At 41.2% G+C, this 22,110-nt stretch overlaps 1 protein-coding gene across 1 annotated transcript in view; it reads right to left on the minus strand.

Moving 5' to 3' along the window:
• Positions 1–22,110, minus strand: part of uba6 (ubiquitin like modifier activating enzyme 6) — a 101,669-nt gene that overhangs the window by 76,957 nt on the left and 2,602 nt on the right. The window contains exons 2-4 of the mRNA XM_059643544.1: positions 13,446–13,506; positions 8,457–8,551; positions 4,548–4,576 (exon numbers count right to left, since the gene is read on the minus strand). Of these exons, the coding sequence (XP_059499527.1) occupies positions 4,548–4,576; positions 8,457–8,551; positions 13,446–13,471 (150 nt within the window). The 5' untranslated portion in view covers positions 13,472–13,506. The remainder of the gene's footprint in view (positions 1–4,547; positions 4,577–8,456; positions 8,552–13,445; positions 13,507–22,110) is intronic.

Consider the following 22,110-nt stretch of genomic DNA (forward strand, 5'->3'; position numbering starts at 1 on the left):
ATCATTTGATGACGGGACGAAAAAAAACGGCCGATGCCAGAATCCAAGGCAGACAAGAAAAGGCTTGAAGAACACAGCAGACCAGGTAGCATCGGGAGGAAAGGCGCAGTCAATGTTTTGGGTATTACCCGTTTTCAGGACTGAATGTGGGTGTAGGGAGAGCTGCAGATAAATTGGGGGGGGGGGGTGCAGGGGTGGAGGCAGAGGGGTGAAAGTGGTGATCGGTGAACACTGGTAGTAGGCAATACTTGGTTGATTGATAGGGGGGATGAATTTGGTTGGTGACTGGAAGGGAGGGTCGGGGGGGAATGCCAGGGAAGAGGGGGGGAATGGAAGGGAGGAGGTGGGCCTGGAAGGGGACACTGGGGGTGGGGAGGCGTAGGGGCATGGCAAGGTTATTTTAAATTGGAGAACTTAATGTTAAGTCCTCCAGGCTATAGGTGTTGTTCTTCAAATTTATGTTCTGATTCATTGCAACACTGCAGGAGGCCGAGGACAAACATGTTAGGGGGGAGTGGGATAGAGAGCTGAAATGGGCAGTGGCCCGGAGATGCTCGGTGAAACGGTGGCCTAGTCTAAGTTTGATCTCAAAGTAGAAAAGATACATCGGGAGCACCGGATGCATAGACCAAGGTGGAGGAGATGCAGGTAAAGCTCTGCCTCACATGAAACGGCTGTCTAGGGCACTGGATGTAGGTGAGGGAAGTATTGCATCTTTTACGGTTATGAGGAAAGGTACCGGGCAGTTTGGAGTGGTTGGTGGGGAGTGTGGCACAAACTAAGGAGTGACAAAGGGAATGGTCCTTGCAGAAAGCAGTGAGGGGTGGGGGTGTGGAAGATGTTCCAGGTGGTGTGGGCTAATTGGAGTTGGTGGAAGTGTTGAGGATAAATCGTTGGATGCAGAGCCTGGTGGGACGGAAAATGAGGATAAGAGGGCCCTATCTATATTATGTTCGGAGTGAGTGGTGATGGTTAAGAGCTGTGGAGTAGGGAATGGAAGAGGCGTGGTGAAGGGCTGTCTGGATGACAGGAAGAAGAAAAGAACACTGTTAGACAAAGGCAAACACGCAAATGCTTGGGAGTGTTGCAGCATTCCTACCTCAACTCCATTCTCTCCCCCTTGGTTCAGGCGCATCCCAACTACATCTGGGTCACAGACCACACATTCCACCTCTTTGGTAACTTCAGGTTCCTTGGCCCCCAATGCTTCACCTTTACTATGGAACGTTCAAGTCCTACACATGTATGCACCCACAAGGATGGCCCACAGGCCTTCAGTTTTTTCCTCTCCAACAGACCCATCCAGTCCCCCATCACCAATACCCTCACTCTGCCTCGAAAAATTAGTCCTCACCCTCACTAACTTTTCCTTCAATTCTTTCCACTTTCTCCAATTCCAAAGGGTTGCCATGGGCAGGCATGTGGGCTGCAGCCATGCCTGCCTGTTTGTTGGTTATACTGAACTGTCCCTCTGCAATACGTACACAGGTACTGTTCCCCAACTCTTCCCCATTACATCAATGACTGTATCAGTACTACATCTGCACCCAAGGTGAACTCAAGCAGTTCATCAACTTATCTAATAACTTCCACCCCACCCTCAAATTCATTTGGTCTATCTCAGAAACCTCCTTCCCTTTTCTTGACCTCTCCATTTCCATTTCTGGCAACAGCTTATGTGCTGACATTTACCATAAACCAACAGACTCCCATACCTACCTAGACTACACCTCCTCCCAACCTGTAAGCTGCAAAAACTCCATCCCGTTTTCCCAGTTCCTACATCTCTGTCACATCTGCTCTTTTCCTCCTTCTGTCATCCAGACAGCTCTTCATTGCACCTCCTCCATTCCCTACACCACAGCTCTTAACCTCCACCACACCCTCCAAACATAATATAAATAGGGTCCCCCTTGTACTTACTTTCCACCCTACCTGCCTCCGCATCCAACATATCATCCTCAAACACTTCCACCAACTCCAATTAGACCACACTACCTCGAACATCTTCCACTCCAAACCCCTCTCTGTCTTCCACAAGCACCATTCCCTTTGTCACTCCTTAGTTTGTGCCACACTCTCCGGCAACCACTCCCACCCGCCTGGTACCTTTCCCAGAAATGTAAAAGATGCAATGCCTACCCCACACACCACCTCCATCACCTCCATCCAGGGCCCTAAATAGCCCTTCAAGTGAAGGGGAGCTTCACCTGCATCTCCTCCAACTTAGTCTATGCATCCGGTGCTCCCAACATGGTCTTCTCTACTTCAGTAACACCAAACGTAGACTGTGTGACCATTTTACCAAGCATCTCCGCCTGGCATGTAACAGCCAACCTAACTTCCTGGTCACTGCCTATTTTAACTCCCCCGTCCCAATTCCCTCTCCAACCTGTTAGTCCTTGGCTTCCCCCAGTGTTGCAGTGACAGAGAATGAAAATTTGAAGAACAACACCGTATCTTCAGCCTGGGCACCCTACAGCCCAGAGGACACACAACACTAAGTTCTACAATTTCAAATGATCTTGCCACCCATCTCCCACCTCCCTTTCCAGCCCCACTTACTGATCCTCCCTTGCAGCCACCAACCGGATTTGTCCCGCCCATCGATCAACCAGGTCATACCTACCACCAGTTAACACCTATCACCACCATTCAGCTCCACTCCTTCCCCTTCCACACGCACATCCAGTCCTGAAGGGTGATACCCCAAAACATTGACTACACCTTTCCTCTGGATGCTGCCTGGCTTGTTGTGTTGTTCCAGCCTCCTGATCGTCTTATTATGTTAATCTTAAACTTATTTTCACCAACTTCACAAGCTATCTAGTTTGGTTGTAAAATTGATGAGTTCTGTTAAGCAAACAAGCAATCGTAATTTGAATTTGAAACAACTAATGTGACTAAGTAACACTGCTTCATTGCAATATGTAGCTTTTCAGTCTAAAACACTAATACTTGCGGGGGGAATGAAATATTGAAATTGTTGCATGAGCAATTCTATATTTAGGTGGAATGTTAAGAATAATAAGATGCATTTAAAATTATTTGAAGGAAATAAAAGATCATTTAGAAAACAGAACTATTGTAACTCTCTGGGCATGCATACTACAAGATCAGATGACACACACTTTGTAAATTACATTTCCTAAACTCAGTATGGGCAAGTTTGCTTCTGACAAAAATAACCTGCCAACATTCACCAACTTAAAGCATTTGAAAGTGTTTCTGGAAAATCAACAAAGACAAAGAAACAATCAAAATTAGAGTACTGTCTCAGTTACATTTAAGGTAAACCTACTGGCGTGTTTTCTTAGATTTAGGTAACTATGGTGGAAGAAATAGGATCAGTGCCAGTTGAAGAACCTCTCACAAACGTTTCTACAGTATCCATGCCACGGACTAGTCTTGGATATCTCAACTGACAGGAGACTCAATTTTGGTTGCTTTAAAATCAAGATTGCAATCAGCTGGTTTGATACGCCAAGACCTGTGCACTACGTTGCAAGATGCTGTTTGACCCTGTACATGCACAATGGTTCCAATAAAAAAAAAGGCTGAATTTTGGGTTCAAAGTTGAGCAGAGTTCCCTGAATTTTAAAGCAGTACTCTTCAAGTTTTGATGCTGTTTGCTACACTGACAAAGTGGATTTTCATCAGTCATCAGAATTGAAAGTATCATCAGTGTCCCCTGTTAGAAAACAATATTTCACGATTCATTCAAGAAAAGTAGATTCTGCTGACTAAGGCAGCATTTGTCGCTCATCCCTCATAGCCTGGAGGTTGCACGTGTTAAGCTACACCTGAACTGCTGCATTTCTCACATCTGCCATCTTCAATATCCAGTTCCTTGGACACCAATGCTTCTGGGCAGCAGAATGTATTATATACAAGATGCACTGCAACAAATCACCAAGACTCAACAGACAGCATCTTTCAAATGCACGACCAATACCATCTAGATGGACAAGGGCAGTAGACACATAGGAAAGCTACCACTTACAAATTCTCTTCCAAGTCTGGATACTGTGGGATTTGGATTAGTTATTTCAATGCTGTCACGACCAGACTCTCATTTTCCTCTTTTCAAAACCTCAGCCCATCCAAAATTCTGCAGCTTATATCCTATGCAACAGTAGGTTCAGTACAGTATCACTTTTCTTAACTGCTTTACATTAGCTTCCAGACCCCAGTTTCAAAAATATAAAATTCCAATACTTGTGTTTACTTCATGGCGTCAATCCACCTGATCTCTATAACCTCACATTTTACAATACAATCTCCACTCCCCGATTCTGCTTCTTCTGAGCATCCTAAATTTCTTTCAGCCTACCCATTGCTAATTGTATTTTCAGCTGCCTAAATGCCACATTCCATAATTCCTCCCTGAACACATTTCTGTTTTCACTGATGCCTTTAAGAACCCTAAATATACTGAAATATGAAAACTAAAAAAAAAGGAAGACAAGAACCAGAAAGATTAATGTCTTAGAAACCTGAAAACACATAACCAACCAACAGTATTTATAAGTCAAGATTCATCTTACCTTTATCCCTGCAAGAATAATGTTCTTTGCTGCAAAGGAATGCAAAAAACTTGTTATTTTTGCCTTAAGCAATTTTACCGTGTCACTTAAAATGTAGTTACTGTAACAAAACAAGTCCATTTACTATTCAATTTCCATGAAAAACATTAAAATCTGCTTTTGATTAAATTACTTCACTACTTCATTAGCTCATAATAACCAGACTTTCTAGTGATTTGATCACTATGTGACTGAAATCTTTTCCTTAAATGTTTTGATTCGAAGATCATCTCATCTAGTAAACTATAGAGATAGGGTAAATGCCAGACTTGAGCTCTAAGCTGTGCTGCAAAAGCAGATCTCCGCATAGTGGTAAACAACTTTAATATGCTTCAGCACTTCTAGAAGCTGGGTGTGAATAAATTCAGCCAAATTTGCATTCCATACTCAAATGTATGTATTTTAAGGTCAGTGCACTAGTTGATACTGATAACATAATTAAGTCAATTTGTGCCAAGGTATTCATAACTTGTACTATAAATTTTTAGAATTGCATAAAAGTTATCTGTAATATTCACAATGATTCCTGATATTCTCTCAGCCAAAAGTATTATAATACTTCGTCTTCACATTAATAGTGAACAGTCATCTGTTCTATAGTACTGGAAATTATAAGACTCTCAGTAATCGATACAGTACTGTCCATAATCATTATTAAAATGGTCACAATTTGTACCACAGTAGTCATAAGTTATTGCACTACCCTGTGCAATTATACCCACACTAATAGGCACTAAAAGAATTCCAATATCATACACATGTGATATCCTACAATGCTTATAGCAATGGTTCCAGCAATCAGGGCCTTCTGTTGATGGGCAGATTGGAGAAGCTACAATTGTTCCCCTAGGAATACAGAAGTTTGAGAGATTTGATAAAGGTGTTCAAAATCATGGAAAAAGTTAAATTGTTCCTGTCACTGCAAGAACTAGGGTCCACATTTAAGAATTAAAAGGATTTAGGATAAGAACTAGAGGCATGAGAAAAATCTCTTATAGTGCTATGATTGGTTAGGATCTAGAATGCACTGCCTGAAATGTTGGTGGAGGCCTATTTAATTATGGCTTTCAAAAGGGAAATGAAAATGCACATGAAGGTGAATGGAATTAGCCAAGTTGTTTTCAAAGAGCTGGCACAGACTAACCAGGCTGAATGGCCTCATTCTGTCCTTTAAGTATTCTATTCACGGGTTCTGAATTGTACTGTAATCAAACAAACAAACTGTATTCTTATATAAAATAAATTATAACACTCAAAGTAATGCACAGTGTTACATGCATGGTAATCTGCATTCTATTATAGTACTTTATTATAATATTGACAGTGTTCAGTAAAAAGAAACAATTTCCACAGCAGTTTAATACTTACTGTAATCTGTACCTCAACAGTTTTAGAAACTACAGGATATTCCCTAATCAGTATAGCAGGGCTTATCCTTAACACATACAAATGACTAAACTGGAGCCACATCATTACTTCTATTATAGTCACAATCTGCACCACAATATACGAAAAACAGAAATTTTGTACTGTTACTATCCTGTACAATTATACCCAAGGAAATACGCACAATAAGAGTTCCAATAACACATGCACAATACTGTGTATACTAGTGAGATGGTACTGCTGCTCAGTATTTGAGTTCTATAAAAACAACCTAAAATCCTTTCACAAAGTGAGACATTCAGCAGTGCGCCTTTTTTAAAAAAAAATTACAGGGCATAGCTGGATCATATATTTAGCAGCCAGACACAAATTAACCACATAGTACAACCCAAGATGTTCTGTTACTTAAAAAAATGTTTGTAAGAGATAAACTGAGTAATTATAGGTAACCAGCTCAATTTCGATGGCGAGCAAATTATCGGAATAAATCCTGAGAGAAAGCATTAATCATCACTTTTCAAAGCACTGATCATGGACAATCAGCACTGATTTAAAGGATTGAAATGTTTGATTAACTGCGATGAATTTTGCTTCAGAGTAGCATGAAGGTTCAATGATGGTCGCATGTTAATGTAGTCCAGGCAGATTTTAGAAAAGCTTCTGACAAGGGGCCACATGGAACACTACTCAGAAATGTAAAACCCATAAAATCCACAGCTAGGTAACAAGTTGGATGCAAATATAGTTCCACAGCAGAAAGTAAAGGGTGGGGCTAGAAATTTTATGGATGGAATGACTGTTCCGAATGGAATTCTCTGAAAATAGGGCAAGAATAAAACAAATTAACAAAGATATATGAGTAACTTAATTTTATTAGTTGAATCACAAAATATTACAGAAGGGACTTTGCAAAAAGAACCACCAGTTAGTCCACAGCCAGAGGACAGCACACTGTTCTGGTCACTTCATTGCAGGATGGATGAGACTACACTAAACAGGATACCAAGAAGATTTACGAAATGCTGCCTGGACAGAAAAATACTGGCTGTGGGGAAAGATCAGATCGGTTGAGATTGTTTCCCGTGGACCACACGATATTGAGAGAAGAATGAATCGAGTTCCAATAACACACATGCACAGTACTCTTTGTATACTACTGACATGGACTACTGCTCAGGCATTCAAGTTTTAGAAAAACAGCTTAAATCCTGTCATAATCAGAGTGAGACACTCAACAATGCACATTTTTAAAAATGGGGAGACGATGTATAGCGGATAGGAAGGATCTTCTCTTCCCGGCGGAGATGTCAATAACCAAGAGGCATTGTTTAAAAGCAAACTGCAGAAGGATTAAAGGTGCATGAGGAGACCTTTATTCCGCAGGAGTTGTGAAAATCTGTAACATACTGCCTGTAACAGTGGGAGAAACATTCACTGTTTTTAAGAAACACTAGGATATATATCTGAAGTGTTGTAACTTCCAGGGATATGGACTAAAACTGGAAACCAGAATTGTGCTCCATAGTTGCTATTTTGCTGGGCACAGGCACACTGGGATGAGTAGATTATTTCATAACTTCCTTTCTTGCTAAGGCAAGAAACTTCAGAAAGATACAGACTCATGGCAAAAACAATAGAATTCTCAGAGGTTAAGCTCAGTAGAAGGGGAAGATAGCAGTGACAACTAAATGGATGGACTCAAACTTTAATAACAAAGATGCACACCATCTTATTGTTGGTGAGAGTAGGAGAGCAGGGAGAGGGACACCAGTAGATAGATGTTGAGTAAGAATTCCAGGAAGATCGTGGAGTGTTAAGATATTTTGGCACAGGAAAGTAGCATCTGGTCAGACTCTCAAATATGGGGATACATGGGGCGAAACCAGCTAAACATTTACATTTGCACCCTTTGGACTGGAGGCTGCCAAAACAGGACCCATGACAGGAAAGGATTGACCAAAGTTTTAATCGGGAACAAAGGTTCAAAGGTGAGCTAAAGAACTGATTAAGCAAATTGATATCTTTAAAAGAATAACTACGTAAGTATCATGATAAAAAAAAACAGCAAAAGGGTAGATGGCAGCATCAAACCGGAGTCTCAGGTACATGAGGAACAAACATCTGTCTTTGTGTAGATATAACAAATGAGGCTGCAACATCGATCAATGAGGGAATGATTTTTATAACAGCATAATGATATGGGAGGAGTCTGTGTGTCTTGGTAAAATAGCAATGTTGGAAAACTATTAAAGCGGCACCTCTTGATGCTGCTTGTTGACAATTAACAATATTACAGTGGTTGTGTGGAAAATTTCAAGGAACACTAACTTTATAAGACCTTTAAGGATTTAGTGGACTGCCTTTGAAAAGTACAGTTTATAAATGTAACAGTCTGAGAGGAGAGATTAAGACATGCTGATGTGTCACCATTTTAAAATCATATATTCCATTCTCATTTTTGAATTATGTTAAAACGTGGCTTACCAATTTCAATACCTAGTCCACCAATTCCGCTTAGGAAAACATGAGACTGTGCCATCTGGTACATTGCATTGTCCCCAAGGACATAGCGCTGTCGGCTGCATTGGAAAAGAAAAAAAAGAGGGTAGTAAGCAAGAGAATGATTTAATGCCTCTCCACAAACTATTTTTCCCAATCTCATTTAACATTTAATCAATAAATAATGCCAGTTAAAAAACTGAAACAAGGAAGCATCACAAAAATTGACCTGTTGTCAAAACATGGAAGATAAAGCACTTACACCTTAGTTATTATATATACTTATTTGTGTCATGCATGTCCAATAGCACAGCCCTCATTTCAGCTTGCCCTGTTGTAATCTCTGGTAAAAACCCTGTGCATAGTATGACAGAACTCTGGCAGGAGGAATTTGAACCCAAACCATCTGGCACAGGTGTAGGGACACAAGCGCTACACCACATGCACCCGCCATGAGTTGCAGTCAACCTTGGGCTGCCCATATGTAGTTTCTATATTGGAGTTTTTAAATTAAATTTGTTCATGGAATGTGCATATTGCCAGCTAGGCCAGTATTTACTGCCTATCCTTAGCTGCCTAGGAATAGTTGGTGATGAACTGCCTTCTTGAACAGCTGCAGTCCTTTTCTGTAGGAAGGGAGTTCCAACATTTTAATCCAGTGACAGTGAAGGTATGGTGATACACTTGCAAGGCAGGATGGCACGTCACATTTCCAACATTGTCACTGGACTCGAAACATTTAACTTTTTTTTTCTCCACAGTTGCTGCCAGATCTGCTCAGTTTCCCCAGCACTTTCTGTTTTTTGCTTCAGATATCCAGCATCCACGATTCCTTTACATACTATATTCGAGTGTTGCCATGCCTTGAAGCAGAACCTTGAAGCAGGTGATGGGGGTCCTGGGCATCTGCTGTACAGTCCTTCTAGGTAGTACAGGTTGCCGGTCTGGAAGGTACTGTCAAAAGAGCCTTGCTGAGTTTCTGCACTGCATTGTGTAGATGGTGCACACTGCAGCCATTGCACATCAGTTGTGACATATTTGAGTATTCAAGGTGGTGGACAGAATGCAAATTAAGCAAGTTGCTTTGTCCTTGATGGTCAAGTACTTGAATGAGGTTGGATCCGTGTCCATACAATCAAGCAGAGAGCATGTTATCTTACTCAGGACTGGCACCTTGGTAGAAGGTGGACAGACACTAGGGAGGCATGAGTTACTTGTCAAGGAATTCCTAGCCTCTGATCTGCTTTGCAGCCCTGGTCTATTCAGTTTCTGGAATTTGATAGTGGAGCATTCTACAATGCTAATGCCATTGAAGGTCAAGTGGCAATGGTTACCTTCTATCTTATTGGAAATGATCACCGTCTGGCACATCTGGCATGAATGTCATTGCCCATCTATCAGACCTATTGCTCAGATCTTGCTGTCTATGGGCATGGTAGATATATGATAGTGGCAGGTACCTGACTGTAAGGGCTCAAATTTGACAGTTGCAGAAATGATGGACAAACATTTAGACATTTTATGACATACCACCAGTGCAGGTGGGACTTGAAATCAGGTCTTCTGGTCCAAGAATAAGGACATGGTCACTGCACAACAAGAGCCCCATAAATCCCATCAGTTACCAAGGTTCAGAAATAGTAGGAACTGCAAATGCAGGAGAATCTGAGATAACAAGGTGTAGAGCTGGATGAACACAGCAGGCCAAGCAGCATCAGAAGAGCAAGAAAGCTGATGTTTCAGGTCTGGACCCTTTTTTCAGAAAAGTTACCATGATTCAGTGTGATTTTATGTTCCAGCACAGTGGCCTGGATTTCAGTTCACTGACGTTATTGCTACGCCACCACATTCATTTAAATTATTATCAATTGATGTCATTTAGACATATTATGGCATATCTCTGAGGCAGTCAAGATTTGAACCCAGATCTTAGGCCTAGAGGTAAAGAAATTACCGTAACAGTCATGATATTTATCCTGAAACTTTTTGAAAGTTTGCAAGGGATCTGAACCCTGGTCATCATGCACGCTAGTCCACTGTGCAAACAAAAGATAAAAGCATTATATGCATCTACACAAGTGTTCATTCAAAAAAAATCTTATTTGAACACATCATGGCATACCATCATGACAAGAACATCTTGAATGCGGACGTTCTGGCCTCAAGGTATGATCATTATGACTGCACCACAAGACTCTCCCATCTCAAGTTGCCTCTACGTATATGAACACAGCCAAGTCACAAATCAATATCCTTTACTGGAACATAATCAATAGCTAATGCATCTAAGTGATTCCCTAACCTCTAAATAAAATGCATAAAAAGATGGATTGGGTGCACAATAGAAATGTTCAGTCTGAATTTGATTTCCATACAATGTATAAATTATGACTTTGGGAGCTGATCTCCTCCAGCACTCCTACCAATTTCCTTGTACATGCATTTCTTTTAGTTAAAGCAGTCGGTGGAAGGCTTCCATTTACTCCTCTAACTTTAGAGACATCGTTTCCCTCCAACAGTTGTTTCGAGCCAGCAACATCAATCCACAAAATTTTTTCACGCACACTTTTTCAAGGCAACATGCACAAAATCTACATTTTCTGATATTTGTTTGGACTGCTTCCCGAAATCTCAATCCCAAATCAGAAAGTGACTGTCGAGACCAAGATATAACTAAAGAAGTCCTTTTGAAAGAATCACGGTCATAATGTAAGAAAACCCGCAGCCAATTTGTAATAACATGATTCCACAAAGTGATTGGGAACAGCTAATCTGAAAGGGAAACGATCTGTTAACTCAGTCCCTAGTGGTGCCCGACTGTTGAGCCTTTTCTGTTTTTGTCGAAGAGTTCAGGGCTCACATCACAATCTAACTCAAAGATGCCACCTCTGAGCCACAACTGTAGCCACTACAAACAATTCACTACCAAAGTTCCTTCAACAGCACCTTCCAAACCTGTGACCTCCACCATCTGAAAAGAGGAGACCAGAGATGTATGGGAACACGACCATCTGACAGCACCCCTCCAAGTCACATACTATGCTGACAAGGAACTGTATCACTGTTCCTTCCCAGTAGCACATGGTCATGCACCAACACTACATAGAAAGCAGCAGTTCAAGGAGGCAGATCACCAACATCTTCGGGGAAAGCAGGGATAGGCAACAAATGTTGATCTAGCTAGTTCCTAGACTTCTATTGAATGAGTAAGAAAATGAATAAATTAATGAGAAAAATAATATGGAATTGTTTTGATACCTCAGAAACAAAACAGCTAAATCTTAACAAGAGAATAAGTATCAGTACTCAGCAGGGCATTGTGCTAAATATAATTGTCAAAATATATACATTGAATTGTGCATTCCACGACAAGGATTGCAACAATAAATTGCTCCAATATTTAAATCTGTCTGTATTAATGACATTGAGAGAATGGATCTGGACAAATTATAAGACAGTTCTCTCTGAGTTGCATACAATTTGTTCAGTGATATATTTTTGTGCAAGTCAATCAATCCCTTGAGATACACAATGAACTATAACAGAGATCTATTATGTAAAATCCTCTGGTCCACAAAAGGTAATTCATGAATCTGCAGAACTATAAAACCTGTGCCATTCAGTTGCAGATAGCTCTATTCTCCAGGTCATTCACCTTCATTTTCAGCAGCACAGATGCTACTGTGTACCAGAAAAACATAATCATCTATGCTCATCTCAAAATCTTTAGTCAGAATTTTTATTGATCTATAATTTTTAAATAAAAATTTTAGGTGACAGAACAGTGAGTAAAACTCTTGCCAACTCTGGCTGTTTGAAACCTGCACCTATCACTTGCAATTAGCCTGTTTTATATTCATGCATATTTATCTCCACATTAATCTGAAATACAAAGCTCATATCCCTCTTCTCATCCTGCTGTCAGGTCTCTAGGAATTAAATTTCACACACCAAATAAATAGGATGCTACTAGCTTTATCACCATTACAGCTTATAATAAAGTGCTCCTTTTCAATGTTCTCTCAGGAATGGATTACACAGGCTGCAAATTACATTGCATGTATACATAGTTACGATGAAACCTCATTCAGAAAACACCATTCAGTGCTGGACAACAGAAACAGGGTCACAGTACAGACTCACCAGAATTACACCAAGGCTAAAAGTGTAAGGTTACAAGGGCGAGTTGCATGGATTCAGTTTATATTCCCTTGAGTGTAAAAGACTAGGAGGTGATCCAATCTGAGTATTTTAGAATTATTAAAGAAGTTGATAGGTTGGGCAAAGAAGATATTCACTCAGGCAAGGGAGGCCAGAACAAGGGCTGTGCAAGCGGAGGAGTTGACTCAGTGGTAATGTAGAGGCTCAGGCTCAATGCCCTAGAGACACTAGTTCAAATTCCCCCACGAAATTAAAGCCAGGACTAGTCTCAATAATGATAACTTCATGGTAGCATTACTGTCATAAAGCCTCACCTGCTCCCTTAATGTCCATTTTTGAAGGAAATCTGCCATCTTTAGCTGGTCTGACCTACAATTAACTCTGGATCCTCAGGAATGTGGATGACTTTCATCTGCCCTCACACCACTCAGTTCAAGGGCCATTAAGGATGGATAACAAATACAACCCTGGTCAATGATTACCATGTTTCATGAAATAAATAATAAAAAAAACAAAAATCTAACTAGGTTGTTCAGTGACACACAAATCAGATGCAGAAGGAAGCCATTCACACCCTCTGACTTGCTCTGCTGTTCAATAAGGTCATGATTGATCCGAATGTAAACTCCCACAGACGCCCGATAGCCTTTCACCAACTTATCAAGAATCTACGTATCGGTCTTAAAAATATTCAAGGACTCTGCAAACTGAACCCCAATGGCACAGTATGATGTCCAAAAGCACAATGTACATAATCGGAACATAGCCATTATGAGTTTACTTGCATCAAAATTTATTTTGTTCTTCTCTTACCTGTACAAGGAATCATCAATTTCCATATTGCCAGCTGCTATTTTCTCCTGTTCATCAGAATCTGGAAAACAAGACCAAAACAATTCAACCAGTCTGGATCTTTCCAGGTTCTGCTTCACTAATTGGCTTATATCACTTCTTACATCTGTACAACTTGTAGCATATATTGTACTCAAATTTCAAATACTACTCCCGTGAAAATAAAAACTGCAAATGATAGTTGCCAAAATTAAAACTGGAAGTAACAGTCTTCTATTTGGCCCAAGTGACCAGTATTTTTTTTGACAGAGCCAATGTCCCACTCCCCATTGACCAGTAAATTTATAAAATAGAGCCAAAATTCTGGATGCTGGAAATCTCAAACAATAACAGAGAATCCCGGGGAAACTTAGAACTCTTCTGAAGAATATTTATACCATACACAAAGGGTTAACTCTGTTTCTCACTCCACAGATTTTTGTCAGACCTGTTGAGTTTCTCCAGAAATCTCTATTTGTTTCTATAACTTTATTTCCCTTTCAAATATTTCTCAAATTATGTTTTGTAAATTTTGGAACTACAGCATTTGCATCCGTTTTCTATTAAGTACTCCATGGGATGAGGACACTGATGTCAATGTCAGTATTTGCTGCCCAAAAGAAGCATCAGTGAGTTGTTTTCATGAATCACTGGAGTCCATGTGTTGTTGGTACATCCACAAAGTCACAATGGGAGGGCATTACACAATTTTTACCCAGCAACAACACGGGAATGGTGATATAGATTCATATCAGGATGGTGAGAGAATTGAAGATGGGTTTCCCCTGCATTAGCTGCCCTTGTTTTTCTGGGTGGAGGAGGATATAGGTTGTAAGGTTTTGTCCAATGGGCCCTGATGAATTATTGCACTGATTATTATATTTAATACACAATGGTATTGCTGTGCATCAATAATGCAGTGAAAAGATGTTGAAAGTGATGGATTAGATACCGATACAACAGGATATTTTGTCCTGGATAGTGTCAAACTTATGAGTGTTGGTCATGCTGCACCCATCCAAATAAATGCAGAGTATCACGTCTTGATACATAACATGACATGTATTTTGTTGATGGTGGACAAGTTTTGAGAAGGCAGGAGACGAGCTAGTCAGTGTAGAGGCTCTAGACACGGATCTGCTTTTGTAGCTACAGTTCTTTACTGGCTGGTTCAATTCAGTTTCTGATCTCTGGTTACCCCCAGGTTATTTATACTGGGGTAATATCACCTTTTTTTTCATGGAAAAACTCTTTTTTCAGGGCTAAACTCTAATTATTCACAATTTTCTTTCCACTATAGGATGACAGAAACTATCGAGACAGGCTATCTCCCTCCTTTCATAGTTCAAAAGGAACCTGCTCTGTTCATCTTTCCCTTCAAACAGAGAGGGGGCTGGCATCTGAGGAATTGTCCAGCACCAGGATTTGAATTGTTGGTGTAAGGGACTGCGAGGACAGAATTTCTCCTCACTATTGCTCGTTGGCACAATAAATTGCAACATGGCTTATGATGAATCTCAAACAAGACATTTGTTAGTTCTGGAACCCTCAGCAATAGACCAACGACATGAACATTGGAATGTGGACAAGGTGAAAAGGAAAGTTTCAAGTACTGCAATGATATCATTAGCAATAATATAATAGTGTTAGCTACTCATCAAAAAATGCTTCCAATATGGTACTTCAGAAAATGGAAATGTATTGATTTTCCATTCAAAGCTGGCTCACTTATTTTACTCTCATCTGTATTGTAGTTTTCTGTTAAGAATAGATTCCAGTTCCAGTAAGCTTTTGAGCTGTTGTTCAGGTTTAGTCAGAGCAGGAAATATACATGGATATTTTAGGTATTGAAATCTCCCACAAAATGTGGATACAATAATCAAACTCATTTTTTAATATGATCTATGGAGGCAGCGGGTTCAATGATTCAGTGCAAATTCAAACACAGATCCTAAATATGAAAAAGACAGCATGCCAACTTGCCCATTCCCATCTTCACTTAGTTTAAATAGGAAGGAGTGAGTTTAAACAAGGGCTTTCAAGGAGTAAGGAATAACAACAATAACTAGTATTTCACAGTATCTTTAAAGTAGGAAAATTTCAATGCAGCCTACAGTCAGGCAAAACCTGACAAAATCAAATGACATATTAGAGTGGGTGATTAAAATGTTGGTTAAAATGTAACTGTCTAAAAGAGTAGAGAGAAATAGAGGGGGTACAGAGAGCTTTAGGGAAGGAATTCAAGGGTTTGACATCAAAACAGCAGCAAACCCATCCACTAATGATGGTGTGGGGGTGAGGCGTGACAGCACAGGGATTAGACCAGAGTCCAAAGTTGATGACAGACAGATTTCTATAAGTTTTCCAGGTCTGGAAGAAGTGAGAGATAAGGCTGAATGAATAGAAGGATTTGAACACAAGGTTAAAAATATTAATTATTGGTGGAATAATGGCCAATGTAAGTCAGTAACCATAAGAATCATGGGTGAGCAGCGTTTGGTGTGGTTTATAGTTTATAGTCAGTGGAGTCAGTAGATGACAGAAGAAAGTCAGTGCAGCAACTCTGTTTCACTGCTACATCCATTAATCGTTCAAGTCTTTTAAAATAAGTAACCAAGCTTCAAAAATGGTTTCATGATTACCTTTGAATGAAATCATATGTACAATACTATTTCCTTCCCTACTTTCCTGCTATTTGCCCCAAACAGCACTAATTGGTGCTCGAATGCATTTCCACAGTTCTAGTCACCCTCCATTATTTCAACCAACTGCCCATCCTGCTAGTACAAGCCCAGAAATCACTATCAGTGGGCAACTCAACTACAAAAGGATACCATAGCCAAGTCCAACTCTGTCTTTACCCAACATCCTCATACATGTATGCATATGAACAGAGGACAACAGAGTACAACATGCCCTTCCTTTACAAGTCCAAGAGTGCTGACTGCCAGCATCCTTCACTGTTACTACTGGTGGGGGCTCAGATGAGTGGAGAATGAATCCAAGCCTCCTTCACTCATATGGTCATGTATAACATTCACCTCACCTCATGCGTTAAAGAACACAGTGGTTTTCAGCTTACAGATTCTAAACTTTCAAGACTTTTGTACTGAATATGGTCACACATCTCTGCTCTACACGTGCAGTGTTCATTTCTGAGATAATAGGAAGCCAGAAAAAACTAAATTTTATCAGAGATAATAGGAACTGCAGATGCTGGAGAATCCGAGATAACAAGGTGTAGAGCTGGACGAACACAGCAGGCTAAGCAGCACCTTAGGAGCAGGAAAACTGACGTTTCAGGCCTAGACCCTTCTTCAGAAATGGGGAAGGGGAAGGAGGTTCCGAAATAAATAGGGAGAGAGGGGGAGGTGGATCAAAGATGGATAGAGGAGAAGATAGTTGGACAGGAGACAGACAAGGCAAAGCGGCAGGGATGGAGCCAGTAAAGGTGAGTGTAGGTGGGGAGGTAGGGAGGAGATAGGTCAGTCAAGGGAAGACTGACAGGTCAAGGGGGCATGATGAAGTTAGTAGGTAGGAAATGGGGGTGTGGCTTGAGGTGGGAGGAGGGGACGGTGAGAGGAAGGACAGGTTAGAGAGGCGGAGACAAGCTGGGCTGGTTTTGGGATGCGGTAGGGGGAGGGGAGATTTTGAAGCTTGTGAAATCCATATTGATACCATTGGGCTGCAGGGTTCCCAAGCGGAATATGAGTTGCTGTTCCTGCAATCTGCGGGTGGCATCGTTGTGGTACTGCAGGAGGCCCAGGATGGACATGTCATCTAAGGAACAGGAGAGGGAGTTGAAATGGTTTGTGACTGGGAGTTGCAGTTGTTTATTGTGAACAGAGCGTAGGTGTTCTGCAAAGCGGTCCCCCAGCCTCCACTTGGTTTCCCCAATGCAGAGGAGGCCACAATGGGTACAGCGGATGCAGTATGCCACATTGGCAGATGTGTAGGTTAACATCTGCTTGATGCGGACAGTCTTCTTGGGGCCTAGGGAGGTGGTATGGGGGCAGGTGTGGCACTTCATGTGGTACTAAAATTTTAATTTGTTTGAATCTTGATCTCTCCAGAATCAAATGATGAATGACATTCCTTCAGTTCAATGTTGAGTTGATAATGGGCATTTGCTACAGCTTTATATCAAACAGATTATGAAAGTTCTGGTTTCAATCTCAGGTATATATCTGACCATATGCCAACTAAGTGGTGGTGGAGATGCTATAATTGACCTTTACACGAGTGGAACTGGGACGGGAACAATAAAATTGAACCTGTTCCCTTACCAATTTCCATTGATTCATAATTTAAACTGAGCATAAATGCACGTTAACCAGAGATATGAGAATTAATTTGAGAGAGTCCCTCAGTTGATTATGTCAACTCTTATTGCTTAGTCCTAGCCATGAAAACTGGCCAGACAAAGATTGTTAGTCTCCCTGAGCCTGTAACAATAGTGTAAGTCATCACTTTCAGGACAGAAAGCTGAGAAAGAAGATTATTCCATTTACACTGCATTTCAAAACGACGCAGAAATGAAAAGGTTGAATAGAAAAATCCATAGCCACACAAGAAAGCTATTTTAATCTATTAAGCATGCTGCCGGATATGCCATTCTAAATTCCATAAAGAAAATGTCTGAAGTGCATGCAGCAGAAAACCACTCAAAGATTTTGGTTTGAAGTGTTCCAATCAGCAACAAAAATGTCACCCTCTTTCTGAATAAATCAAAACAGCAACTGTCTAGCTTACAATTGTTAAATGCAAAACCATTACTGAAAATGAAAAGCAAAAAATTACAGCATGGCATTTATTGCCCATGTTTCTGTTCTTCTTATAATTGCTACTAATTGTACAGTTACTTTATGTTTCAACAGTTTTATCTAAATAACAAGTGTCTACATATCAAAGGTATTAAGTCAAATGTGAAGCATTTTGGAACATTATCACGTTGACTGATGTTATCTACATAAATGCTGAATTTTTCTATCCTTGGATTTTCCATAGGCCCTTAGAGCATAGTGAGATCAAAAAGGGGGACGCATCAGATTTAGCTTTGTCTTCCTCAAACTAGTTATGTGTAACTTTTATTGTCACCTTTTCTCTAAAAAAAATGCAACATATTTTATACTCTTAAATTGGATGAAATGAAGAGCTCTGAGCTGACAGTAATGAAGCAAGTTCTGAAGCACTGGAATTGCATGGTGGGTCAAGATGGGCCAGGCAAGAATTCAAGAGGGTAGCTTGTCTGTGGTTGGGTGGAGCACAGCGTGAGGTGTTTACTGGTGTAAGTGAGATGAATGGAGTGAGTGGTATACCAGGTGGATTTTGTAGTGGTGTTGGTGAGGCTGTGATGATGTTCAGGGAGCTAAGCTAGTTTATGGAGATTGAGGTTATAAAGCTATGCAGTGTCGTCAGTGAGACAGGGCTTATAAAAGCTGTGCGAGGTGCGGTTGCGCAGTCAGTGAGACTGGGTCAAAAGAGAGTTTGTCTTGCTGTACACTGCACTCAGAGCCTCAATACTTATCGTGCCTGTGTTTTACCACGCGGTCAGAGAGATTTGGCTCACAAAGGCTGTGCTGTACTGCATCCGTGAGATTATGTTAATAGAGACTGTGAGTGTGGCGCAGTCAAACAGATTTTACAGAGGCGGTCCTACAAAGCAGTCGGTGCGAGCAAGTTTACAGAGACTGCAATGCAATCAGTGTAAGCAGGTTCACACTGATTGCGCAGAGGATGACCTAAAGCAGTAGTGAGAGATGACATAGGTTCTACAGAGAAAAAGGTTGAGTCCAAATTGGTGGAAAGTAGAAATTCAAAGAAGAAAAAGTCACTGATAGGCATAGTCTATAGACTATCAAACTAATGACATGACATTGATGCATGCAATAAACAAAGAAATAACTAATTCCTGTAAAAATGGTACTGCAATTATCATGGGGGATTTTAATCTACATGTCAATGGGTTGAACTAGGTTGGTCAAGGCTGCCATGTGGAGGAGTTCATTGAATGTATCCATGATAGTTTTTTTGAACAGCATGCAATCGAACCGACAAGGGAGCATACTATCCTAGATATGGTCCTGTGTATGAGGTAGGAATAATTAATGGTCTCCTAGTTAGGGATCCACTTGGAAGGAGCGATCACAGTATAGCTTGATTTAGAATACATAACGAAAATAAGACGATAAAATCCAATATCAGGTCTTGTGGTTAAACAAAGGAGACTACAATAGAACGAGGGAGAAGTTGGCTAAAGTAGACTGGAAGCAAAGATCTTATGGTGGGACAGTTCAGAAACAGAGGCATAGCATCATTGAGTAATACAGCTTAGGAACTGGCCCTTCGGCCCAAACTGGTCAATGCTGACCACTCAGCTAGTTCCAAATGTCTCTCAAACCTTCCCATTCATATACCTATCCAAATGTTTTTTACATGTTGCTATTGTACCTGCCTCAACCACTTTCTCTGGCAGCTCATTCCATATAATAGGGGTGGACTTTCAAAGTAATTTTTCAAAGTGTGCAGCCAAAGTATATACCAGTGAAAAAGAAGGACTGTTGACAAATGAGTAATCAGCGATGGATATCTAAGGAAATAAGTGAATCTATCAAATTGAAAGATAAAGCAAAGTGGCAAAGACCAGTAGGAAACTAGAAGATTATGAAAACTTTACAGCTCAACAGAGAGCCACAAAAAAGCTTTAAAGAAAAGGAGATAGAAAGTAAAGGGACAGATTACGAGAGTGAACAAACTTAAAACAAAGACATAACAAAAGTTTCTACAAATATATAACACGATAAAGAACGGCTACGAGAAAGGAGGAAATAGCCAAGATATTGATCAAGTGTTTTGTGTCAATCTTCAGAGGATACAAATAACATGCCAGTAATGGATAGCAAAGGTGATGAAGGCAGGTGAGGGCTCAGAAACTATCATTATCACGAATGAGAGTGTGTTGGACAAGCTAACGGAGTTAAAGGTAGACAGGTCTCCTGGCCCCGAAAGAATGCATCCCCAGGTACTGAAAGAGATGGCAGGATTATATTCATTGGAATTGAGAAGAATGCAGTGATTGGGGGGGCGGGGGAGGAATGTTTCGACTCAGTGATAATGGGAACTGCAGATGCTGGAGAATCCAAGATAATAAAATGTGAGGCTGGATGAACACAGCAGGCCCAGCAGCATCTCAGGAGCACAAAAGCTGACGTTTCAGGCCCAGACCATTCATCAGACCCTCTGATGAAGGATCTAGGCCCGAAACGTCAGCCAGGATGTTTCGACTGACGGGTGAAGCTAGAACAAGAGGACATAACCTGAACATTAGAGGGACCAGATTTAGGACTGAACACAGGAGGACCACCTTCATCCAAAGGGTTTTGAATCTGTGCAATTCCCAGCCTAGAGAAGTCGTTGACAATTCCTCACTGAATATTTTTAAAGCCAAGACAGATGGCTTTTTTGAACAGTAAATGAATTAAGGGTTATGGTGAGAAGGTGGCTAAGTGCAGCTGAGGTCACAAAAAGATCAGCCATGAACCCATTGAGTGGCAGAGTGGGCACGAAAAGCCAGATGGCCTATTCCTAATGTTTACAGAAGCCATACTGCACTTAGTAAGAGCCAGTTCACAGAGACTGCATCAGGTTGCAGTCAGTGTGAGGGAGTGGTTTACACAGACAATGTTGCAGTCAGTGTGAGGGAGTGGTTTACACAGACTGTGTTGCCGTCAGTGTGAGGGAGTGGTTTACACAGACAGTGCTGCAGTCAGTGTGAGGGAGTGGTTTACACAGACTGTGTTGCAGTCAGTGTGAGGGAGTGGTTTACACAGACAGTGCTGCAGTCAGTGTGAGGGAGTGGTTTACACAGACAGTGCTGCAGTCAGTGTGAGGGAGTGGTTTACACAGACTGTGTTGCCGTCAGTGTGAGGGAGTGGTTTACACAGACAGTGCTGCAGTCAGTGTGAGGGAGTGGTTTACACAGACAGTGCTGCAGTCAGTGTGAGGGAGTGGTTTACACAGACAGTGTTGCAGTCAGTGTGAGGGAGTGGTTTACACAGACAGTGTTGCAGTCAGTGTGAGGGAGTGGTTTACACAGACTGTGTTGCAGTCAGTGTGAGGGAGTGGTTTACACAGACAGTGCTGCAGTCAGTGTGAGGGAGTGGTTTACACAGACAGTGTTGCAGTCAGTGTGAGGGAGTGGTTTACACACAGTGTTGCAGTCAGTGTGAGGGAGTGGTTTACACAGACAGTGCTGCAGTCAGTGTGAGGGAGTGGTTTACACAGACTGTGTTGCAGTCAGTGTGAGGGAGTGGTTTACACAGACAATGTTGCAGTCAGTGTGAGGGAGTGGTTTACACAGACTGTGTTGCCGTCAGTGTGAGGGAGTGGTTTACACAGACAGTGTTGCAGTCAGTGTGAGGGAGTGGTTTACACAGACTGTGTTGGAGTCAGTGTGAGGGAGTGGTTTACACAGACTGTGTTGCAGTCAGTGTGAGGGAGTGGTTTACACAGACAGTGTTGCAGTCAGTGTGAGGGAGTGGTTTACACAGACTGTGTTGCCGTCAGTGTGAGGGAGTGGTTTACACAGACAGTGCTGCAGTCAGTGTGAGGGAGTGGTTTACACAGACAGTGTTGCAGTCAGTGTGAG

Source organism: Stegostoma tigrinum, chromosome 3, assembly GCF_030684315.1.
Source record: "Stegostoma tigrinum isolate sSteTig4 chromosome 3, sSteTig4.hap1, whole genome shotgun sequence".
Classification (NCBI taxonomy): Eukaryota; Metazoa; Chordata; class Chondrichthyes; order Orectolobiformes; family Stegostomatidae; genus Stegostoma; species Stegostoma tigrinum.